The sequence below is a fragment of the Euphorbia lathyris genome, chromosome 4 (genome assembly GCF_963576675.1).
Source record: "Euphorbia lathyris chromosome 4, ddEupLath1.1, whole genome shotgun sequence".
NCBI lineage: Eukaryota > Viridiplantae > Streptophyta > Magnoliopsida > Malpighiales > Euphorbiaceae > Euphorbia > Euphorbia lathyris.
The window spans coordinates 41,407,966-41,417,499 of NC_088913.1; the positions used below are offsets into that span (position 1 = coordinate 41,407,966).

A 9,534-nucleotide genomic window follows, 5' to 3' on the forward strand; every position below is an offset into this window, starting at 1 on the left:
GGCTTAGGTAACTTAGTCATTTTGAGCATGCATCTGACCTTCTCCACGATAGTGCAATTCATCCTTTTTTCAACATCATTATGTTGTGGGGTAACTGGTATAGTCTTCTCATGTCGGATTCCATGTTTGGAACAATAGTTCTCAAACTCGTGTGAAGTGTATTCACCTCTGTTATCAATGTACATGATATGAAAATTTTAGAATGATTGATATACATGATATTTTGTTTTAAGGAGATACATACATGGCTTTCATGATGCATCATCAATAAAAGTAACGAAATACATGTTACCTCCCAAAGTCTCGGTTTCGAATAGACCACAAACGTCTAAATGCACTAAGTCAAGAACATTTGCCTTTTTGCTTGATTACTTGTTGAATGAGACTCTCTGTTGCTTGCCAAATAGACAATAGTTGCATGGAGATAGTGTTGCACCATTAGTAGGAACGAGCACCTTTCTTGCTATTATCTACAATATGCCATTTTCCATTTCACATGACATAAGATATATGACAGACATTTGTTTTCGTGTCTTCTAAATGTGTTTCGCGACACTATAATAAATTTATGTCATATGAAAGTTTAAGTGCAAACAACGTCAAATCACATGTGGCGTTATGATGACACGTGTCTTCATCCTAAGAAAATGCTATTTAATCGAAAAGGTACATAATCATCAGATGACACGACGTATATATAAGTGTTGTTGTTATCTGAAAACAAAAAAGCTGCAAATGAAATAAGTTACATGGCCAAACAAGATCAACTATTTCTGTTTTTACTAAATTCGAAAAATGTATAAATAATAGAATTATAGCTAACAGATGCGATCATACGGAAAAGAAAATATGATGAAATATATATGGATTTCAAACCAAAAGAAACCACAAATAAAGAAAAAGTAAATGCGAAAATGAATACACAAATGGAAGGATTCCTTCTTTATCCTCTAGTTAAATCTTGAGTTGGAGAAGAAGAAGTTGGAAAATGAAAGAAATTGTTATGGCGAAAGAAAAATAAGAGGGAGGAAAGGCTAGATTTTGTGTTTTGTTCTCCATGTTCTCTTCATTTGAGTTCTCGAAAGCAAGGTTTTTAGTTACGGACAAGTTGGTTCTTTCGAGTCGGGATCACAACATCCACAAAGATGGTGCAATACTAAAAATACAGGTATACAACGACGACTTGATGCATACCCGGGACTAGCTATCCCACGCCACCCCTCAAGACTTATTTTTATTAACAAAGTCAAGTTTGGCTCCCTAAAGACTAAAGAAATAGATCAAAGGAGGACTTTCGGAAACTGTTCTCGAACTGAGCCATTCTCAAGTTGTTCTCAAATTAAGCCTGTGTTTGGTCTCTCAAGCTCGAACCAAGCCCAAAATTTTTGAACTCAGCATGCTTCGGGCTTAAAAGAGCCTACCCAAGCTCAACCTCAATTCAACTAATTAACACCCCACCATAGGGAGTAAATTGTACTAATGGTACCTAAACTTTATCTCAGTTCACACTTTGGTACCTAGATTTCATTTTGTCCCAAAAATATAGCTCAAATAAAAATGAAATGACAATTTAGCACCTTTGATCGGTTAGTGAACGATTAACACAAGTTTAACCATTTTTAATTAAAAATTGAGATCCACAATACCCTCAACTAACATAAAAGAAAATACAATATTATCTTTTAATCTTTTCCCTCCCAAATATTCTCTCTTTATCTCTCTCTCCCTCTAACATCCATACCAGAATCAAAGCCTTCGCAAATGAAAATAAGATCAATTTTAATGTTCTTTCTCCAGATGATCAGGGATCTCATCCAAGTCTTGACATAGTCGCTGCTAACTCAAATCCAGATGATTTAATAGCTTGCTGACCAAGCCAGCCGATGATAGAGTGATTGTTACTCTTCACAACAGATTCAAAATTGTTACGCTTCACAGAAGATTCAAGATCTCTCTCTTTATCCTACATCTCCATGAACAGCGACATAGAGGTGAAGAGGTAGGTGTGGTTTGATTCTACTCTGAAACAAGAGACTGGAGGCAAGAGCATTGATTCAAAGAGAGTAAGAGAAAACTGAAGAGAGAAAATTTGAGAGTGAAAAGATTAATAGGTAACATTATTTTTTTTTTAGTTGAATTTATAGTAGGTCCCAATTTTTAATGAAATTAAAAATGGTTAAACTCATGTTGATTAGTTAAAAATTTCAAATTATTCGATCACCTTGACTTAAAGTATATTTTCTAGACAAATGAAATCTAGATACCAAAGAATGAACTAAGTAAAACTCGGATTAAATACAATTGGTGTAATTTGCCCATGGTGATTTTAATAATTCTCTTAAAACAATGAATCTTTTGTTCTTTTTTTCTAAAAAATAAAATAAAGCTAATGTGAATGTAACATGATGATAGAAAGAATGATGGCTTTTTTTAAACTACAAACGCGTATTTAAAACATGAGGCTCAATGAATAAGACTTGAATCAAAACAGACTATCTTCCATAGTATTCAACCAAAATGTTACAAATTGATACTTTGTTATGTGGAAACAGCAGTAGCACTGGTTAGTGTTTGTGTATTGTTTTATATGACTTATACTGGTGAGTGATATGTTGGTTTTCCCGTTTGATATTTTTACAGTTCTGTTACTGTAATGACACTTGAACTTCAGCTAGAAGCTTTGTATTTATACAAACAAGCTCAGTAATTTATATGTAGAAGCTCTGAATTTATTTATTTTTTAAAATCCTCTCAAATAAATAATTTAACATGACAAAAATCCACTACATTCATTCTAATGTTCAAAAAAATTATAATTTCATATTTTAAGTAGATATAGTATTAACATACTAGTTATATATTTAATTTAGAGACGTTTCAAATGAACCCGATGGTGGACTAGCATTACATCCATAGACAGGATCTAAGGCAGGGTAGGTAATTCACTGGCATATCAGAACTATCATTATACGGAGGGGACTAAAAGCCAGGCCAAAACAACAATGCTGAGGGCAGTTCAGCCTAACATGCCAACACAACAATAATGGAATTTCACCATTTTAAGACCCTCAAAAAACTACAAATGCAAACACTTACATTTTAGGGAAAGAATTTCGGTTGTCCGATCACTCATTTCGATCCAAGCGCAAAAGACAACTTTGGCCGTGACTTGTTCTTGCCCAGTAATTTTATCTGGTTCTTCCGTTCTTCCTCCTCTTGATGTTTCTTCCTTCTCATTGCTTCTTCTTTTTGTCTTTGTAGTTCTTCTAGTTCTCGATATCGTTCCTCCTCTCTTCGTTGCTGTTCTAAAGCTTCCTTTCTCTGAGACTCTTCTACCCTCCTCCGATTCTCTTCAAGCATCTTTTCCAGCTCTTCTTTTTCCTTCCGAGCTTGCTCCTGGATATCAAAAATAATACCAACAAAATAAGAGATCAGTTTCTTTGTAAATCCTGGATGTAGACATACATATCTTAACAAATGTCACAAAAAAGGTGGGAGATTCACACAAGGACATTACCTCTTTTTTCCTAGCTTCAATAAGAGCAGCTTCCTTCTCTTTCTCAAGTTGAATAGCAACTTCATCATGAAGTTTCTTCCTACCCTCCTCCAATCGTCTTTGTATTTCCACTTTAATGTCCTCAGAGTTCAAACTCTCTTCAACTTTCCTCCGTATAGCTTCTTCTACTCGCTTCGTTGTCTCTTCTTCTATAAGTTTCAGTTCTGCTTCCTGCTGGCGCCTGAGAATAAATGAAATCAAGTTAATCCAGAAAATGGTCATTCTCATTGCAGTGAAGCTGCTGTCCTTTTCTCGACCTTCCTTGGATCCTCTTAAAAGTAAAACTATAACAACATATGACATTTCATGCTCCTTTTTTTGAGAAAAACACTCCAGTTATTTTTAGTAAATTGCAAACTAACCTTCAGAATGACAAAGGTACTACAATTATGCTTATGCATCATGATGAACTACGCATACCTCTAACCGAATCCAGATCCAAACAAATGAGTATCAAAACTGGTCAACAGTAGATAAACGAAGCATCCAATTTCATCATCAAATATAACAAGTTGAACTATAGCAGTATCTTCCTTCAGAAAAGCCTGTGGAGAAGAATGTCAAGTAATCTGCTGCAGCTTTAAAACTAATCACCGAAATACTTTAATCCTTACACCAGAATACAATTTTCAATAGGAACATTTCTACATTATTATTATTTTCCAGTAGCATTTTTCATAATCCATGATGCTAAAGCAAAATGATAGAATCCAGTTGCTCTACTCTTAAGAATGATATGTAAGGTGAAAAACGAGCATTAATGATGCAACTCTGCAAGTTGAGCTTGAGGGTCAATAAGTTCTATACAGAAGGTTTTGCACTGTGCTAAATGAATGTAAACGATGTTCAAAGGTCAAAGTCGAATAAACTTTTCCAATGAATATAACTGCACCAGGGTCACAAAACTAGATACTATTCATTTGGATACAGTTCATACAGGTGAATTCCACAAGGCACCTCATTTATTGAATAAGCTCCAGGGCACATCTAATCATTTCTTTCAATTGTTCAACATGATTGATGTATTAAGGGGCATCCTAAGGATAAGCCAAAATGAGCAAGTTCCAACCAAGAAAAGAAGTAAAATATTAATCCTGCGGTGAAGAGGAATAAAGTATTTTCTATTTTTCTTTTACTTTATTTTGGAACACCACACTTAATGAAGATACAAAAATCAGATTCACCAGTAATAAAACTGGAAGAGCATAGGTTCTTTGCTTCGTAACACTAGATATGGCATAGGGGTGTACTGGAAAAAAAAAAGGATATGGCATAGCTAACACTGCCATAACAGCACTTACATTGTTATATATGTGTGTGTTTGTGTCTGTGTGTGTGTGTGTGTATCTGTAACAAGTTACACATATTTGGCAAAGGAAGATTATGAAGGGGCTAACTAAATGCAGTTCAATAGGATGACTTGTTGGGATCAGTTTAAGAGTCAGTATAATAATCTTTTTTTTTTTTTGAATCAAGTCAGTATAATAATCTTTATTCACATAATAAATATACTATTAGTCTATTAACACCATATAAAAAAAACTCCAGATTGCAACAGACTAGCAAAGACATGTATAAAATATAAATTCATATATGTATTGCTTACTCTATAAAAGAAGTGTATTTCCTCCTAACAAATGGGTATTTCAGCCATAATATACAATTCCGATTAGCAAAATAACAAACAACAAGTTAGATTCAGGAAGTAAAACAATGGATAGTATAGTGGCATGATGCCTTAAGAAACAATGATTGTCAAGATGTCGATTAGAAGAAACTAGTATCAAATCACACAAATTTTCAGAAAATTTGGCTTCCAATAGAAATGAGGTGTAAAATGCAATATCTTCCTCCAACTTTACTTGCATCAAGATGGAAAGCACAAGCAATATTATTGATAATGCAGATGACGAGGCACATATATAAGTTAAGTAGCAAACATTAACATCACAATTTTTTGTTGAAAGGGAGTGAAGATGGGACAGAAGTTTTGCAAGGCATGTAACACGTAAAAACCGATAGAACTCAAAATCGACTAGTTCCCTTATTATTTTCTCTGCCAAGCTACTGCAATTAACAGGAAAGCTTGCATGTTTCAACTTTCAACAAAAGATACATGTATGATCACCTCCTTTTTTTAACCCTTTTCTTTTATCTAATTGGACCATCCCAAAGAATTGACATGGAGACCAATGTGGCAAATAGTATTCTTTGCGTAAAATGCGATGTAGGACTTATTATGATACTGATCAAACCAATATTCTTGTGATCCCCAAGTATGCATTCCCAACAACTAAGTAAAATCTTCAAGACAAAGCCATAACCAAATGAAACACAATAAATAGACTCCATACTCAAAATCTGAACCAAATGAAAGAAAATAAAATAAAAATGCTCTAAGCTGAAAAGTACTGTGGCAGACATATCATATACCTCTTCTTCTCTTCTTCATCTTCCTTTCTCAATTTTTCACTAACAATTTTTTTCTCCAATGACCCAAGACTTGGAGTAGAAGATTTACGAGGAGATAATGAGGAACTCCGGCTTCTTTGCTTCTTATAACGTTTTGGTGAAGGACTTCTACGACGCCTTGGAGTTGGAGAACGACTTTTACGGCGTCGTGGAGAAATAGAACGGCTTCTTCGTCTGTTTAAAAGAAAAGAAACTATTGAGAAACAACAACAAGGTGTGGCATGATTAAGGTCCATAAGGATTCTGAGCCCTTCCCACCATTTAGTGCAATTAAAACAGAAGCAATACAATTACCTCAGACATTGATAAGAATAAGCATGGTGCTCCACCTTTTAATCACATGAAGAAGCTAATATCACAATCGCACAATGAATTGGACACCCATAGCACCCATCACCTGCTAACTTCTCATCCCACATGACGGAAAAAAAAACTGAGCTTTCTTAAATTTTCTCATACAGAGTATTAATCCTATGGCACTCTTTATACTTTTCTCGAAAAAAATTTATTTTACATCTCTCTGCCTTTTCATGCAAATGGAAAGATCCCAATAGTAGATGTCCATAAAAATATAGATACTGATAATTAGTTGAGAAACACAAATACCCGCAGTTTTTAGATAAAAGCAACAGGACTTGAAGATAGTGAGGGTTGCCAAAGATTAATTTTGTGTTGTAAATAATATGCATGAAACCCAAGTAAACAATGAAGTCATCCATTTGCATCCACTGAAGAAGTGAAAAAGAAGCCAAAAAGCAGCTCTGAAATGCTCTCACTAAATTGCTTGCTGAACTTTGAAATAGGAAATGAATTGTCAATTGCACCACATGAATCTTATAATCACCAAAAAGCTGCATACTTTGGGTAGTCTGAGAAGAGGTTTTGGTTGATAAAAAAGAAGACTCTATTTCAACCCATATTCCCTTAGCACAGCCATACATAAAATAAGAATCACACTTGGAAAGGGTGGACAATTAGATAGAGCTGCTGCAGGTGTTGTACCTATTTTCCTACGAAAAATTCCAGCCTAGATAGAAAGCTCTCTATGAGAACTTGCAAAACACTCCTATATTTAGAAACATTATAGGAAACAACAATAAGAACTCATCAAGGTACAAAACCGTATCCCCATTATGCAGAACTGCATCAACAGTGCCTTAAGTTAGCATTCAAGTCACCAACAAAATCTATCAGTTGTGGAAAAACCTAACTCTGTGCACAGACAATCCAACATGCTAACAAGCAGATTAAAAAAAAAAAAAAAAAAAAAGATAAGAGCACATCAAAAGATCAATAGAGAAGGGTGAGATGCGTACAGATAAACGTGAACAATTTATATTTCCAATTGGCAAACAAATACAAGAGTCTCAATTTTTCTTACATTTCCTTGAAGATAAAATAGATCAACATAATAGCAAGACCATAAACAGGATCACCTGCTATAAGAGTAGGATGAATAAGGAGATCTGCTCCGATCCCTTCGGCTCCTCCTGCTATATCTGTGCCCCACTGGGGATGGGGACCGCCTTCTCCTATGCGAAGGAGACCGCGATAGTGACCGTGACAAATCCCTAGGCATTTTTAATAGACTCCACTGTAAAAAAAGAGTATCTACACTCAAGTTTAAATCTTCTCAATATGAAGCTGCAAGGACGATAAATCAGGTTGTCCTGCAAAATCAAAATAATTCAATACATTATTTCATACAACTTCATTTCTTTGCAAAGTATTTCATAGACAAAATCTAACTTATAAACTGATGTACTGTTATAAAGAAAATATTTTAATTAGCACAAAAACAATAATCAGTTCTCAAATGTTTTGACAATATACATCGTATTACAAGAGTAACAGCTCTAAAAAAGCATCTTCAGCTAATTCAGCCAACCATTGTGGGTAAATTAACGGCCAAGCAAATATATAATCAAAAAGTTCCAACAATAACAAACAGATTTGACCAATAGATGAATTGATTTTTATTGATATTAAAAGCAGCAAAATCTCAGCCTTACATGCATACTTGGCTCGCTGTACATTACTTAGAAATTTAGTTCAAATCCAACACAGATATTCACCGTTTTCCTCAATTTGATTGTAAAACAAACGTATTAAGGAAAATAAAGTGACGAGCTGAGCTAAAATATACCAGTCAAGAAAATCTCATCAAAGAAACAAAGTCGGGGATCCTTTCACGAGATCAATTTCCCAATCCCTAATGGTAGAAACAAAGGGATGAGAGAAATAGCATAATGAAAACCCTAGAGAGTAAATCAATTTGAGAAAATGGAAGAAGATAAGAGTCAACAGATTATCAGAATGAAGTCCGTACCCGAATTCCAGGTTGCGATTGATTTGGAAGCCCCTTCTCCCTTGTAAATCCCTAATTTATCCAATTACCGGAACCTCTTTTGCTTCTTCCACCTGAAACTAATGAATGTAAAAAAAAATAATAATAATAATAATAAATTACATATGTGTGGTGTACAACTTTACCCATTTTTACGCTTTGGCGTACAATTTACCCATTTTCAATTTTGCATAGTAAAGTGTACAATCATTTGGTAATCTCCTACGAAAGTGTACGACATGTAATTGTGACCGGTGAGCCCTGTTAACCACTTGGTCAACATGACACCTCATCAATTTTCAATCCTTAAATATTAAAAGTGGTCCCTACATATTAATAAATTATTTTTATGTCCTTAATAAAAAGAATTTTCCAATTCTCTCCTCTAAAATTTATGTTGTTCAACATTATCTCTCTCCTTTCTCTCTCTTCACCATTTTTTCATTTTTCTTTAACTTTTCTCTTCATTTCCCTCTCTAAAATCTGTGTTTCTTCAATTCTCTCTCTTAAATATGTGTTTCTTCATATCTCTCTCTAAAATCTGTTTCATTTACATATAAATATGAGTGAAAATATTGTTAGTTTTGAAGTAAATTTGAGGTTATAGAAAGCAAAAATTATACATAAATTGATCAAATTAAAAAAAAGACCCACACCATTGCATATAGCATCAGTACACCCACACTAATATGTCACTCCATCAACACCACAAATGAGATCAGTACGGAAACAATTGACCGGCGCAAACTTCGCCTCCCTCTTTGCTGATGATTTGCTGACAGAGGTTGAATTGCAGACTATTGAATTAGTAATCGTTATTGAAATCCAAGGATGAAGAATAAAGATCACACCATTGAGCTTTTTTTTTTTTTTGTCGACCTCAAATGATTATACAATAAAAGCCATTTCCATGAAACATTTTTTTGGCTTGTAAGAGCATCTCTAATGCTTCTAACTTCAATGTAACTTTCTTCCAATTAGTTACAACCTACCACTATGAAGGTTGTGACCAATTTAAGTTTGTTACTTTCTGTGGTAACAAACCACAAATTTTACATTCAAAAACAAAAAAAGCACTCAATGTATGGAGAGGGTACTACACGGAGGATACTATACATATGCGTATAGTACACGCACCATAGGCGTGTGTCTGGCGCCT

The 9,534-nt window shown here is 34.4% G+C and overlaps 1 protein-coding gene across 5 annotated transcripts; it reads right to left on the reverse strand.

Moving 5' to 3' along the window:
- Window positions 1-1,598: 1,598 nt before the first annotated feature.
- LOC136227769 (uncharacterized protein At1g10890) lies at window positions 1,599-8,447 on the reverse strand. 5 transcript variants are annotated; one of them, XM_066016512.1, is made up of 6 exons: window positions 8,175-8,351; window positions 7,465-7,698; window positions 5,990-6,202; window positions 3,518-3,737; window positions 3,097-3,396; window positions 1,599-2,034 (listed from the first exon to the last, which is right to left on the reverse strand). In XM_066016512.1, exons 2-5 carry the CDS (start codon window positions 7,605-7,607, stop codon window positions 3,130-3,132), a joined length of 843 nt encoding a protein of 280 aa, XP_065872584.1. In that variant the 5' UTR covers window positions 7,608-7,698; window positions 8,175-8,351; the 3' UTR covers window positions 1,599-2,034; window positions 3,097-3,129. The 5 variants fall into 5 exon arrangements, with proteins under 5 accessions (XP_065872584.1, XP_065872581.1, XP_065872583.1 ...); XM_066016509.1 differs by lacking the exon at window positions 1,599-2,034 and adding an exon at window positions 8,358-8,443 and having other exon boundaries at window positions 2,771-3,396; window positions 8,175-8,240; XM_066016511.1 differs by lacking the exons at window positions 1,599-2,034; window positions 8,175-8,351 and adding an exon at window positions 8,358-8,447 and having other exon boundaries at window positions 2,771-3,396.
- Between the last annotated feature and the right edge of the window lie 1,087 nt (window positions 8,448-9,534).

Bases quoted from the DNA above. Each gene is read 5' to 3' on its own strand.
- LOC136227769 (XM_066016512.1), bottom strand. From the start codon at position 7,607: ATGCCTAGGGATTTGTCACGGTCACTATCGCGGTCTCCTTCGCATAGG. The intron at 3,738-5,989 runs GTATATGATATG...ATTTATTCTCAG, and splicing joins GATGAAGAAGAGAAGAAGAG to GCGCCAGCAGGAAGCAGAAC. The intron at 3,397-3,517 runs GTAATGTCCTTG...TTTGATATCCAG, and splicing joins TTGAAGCTAGGAAAAAAGAG to GAGCAAGCTCGGAAGGAAAA.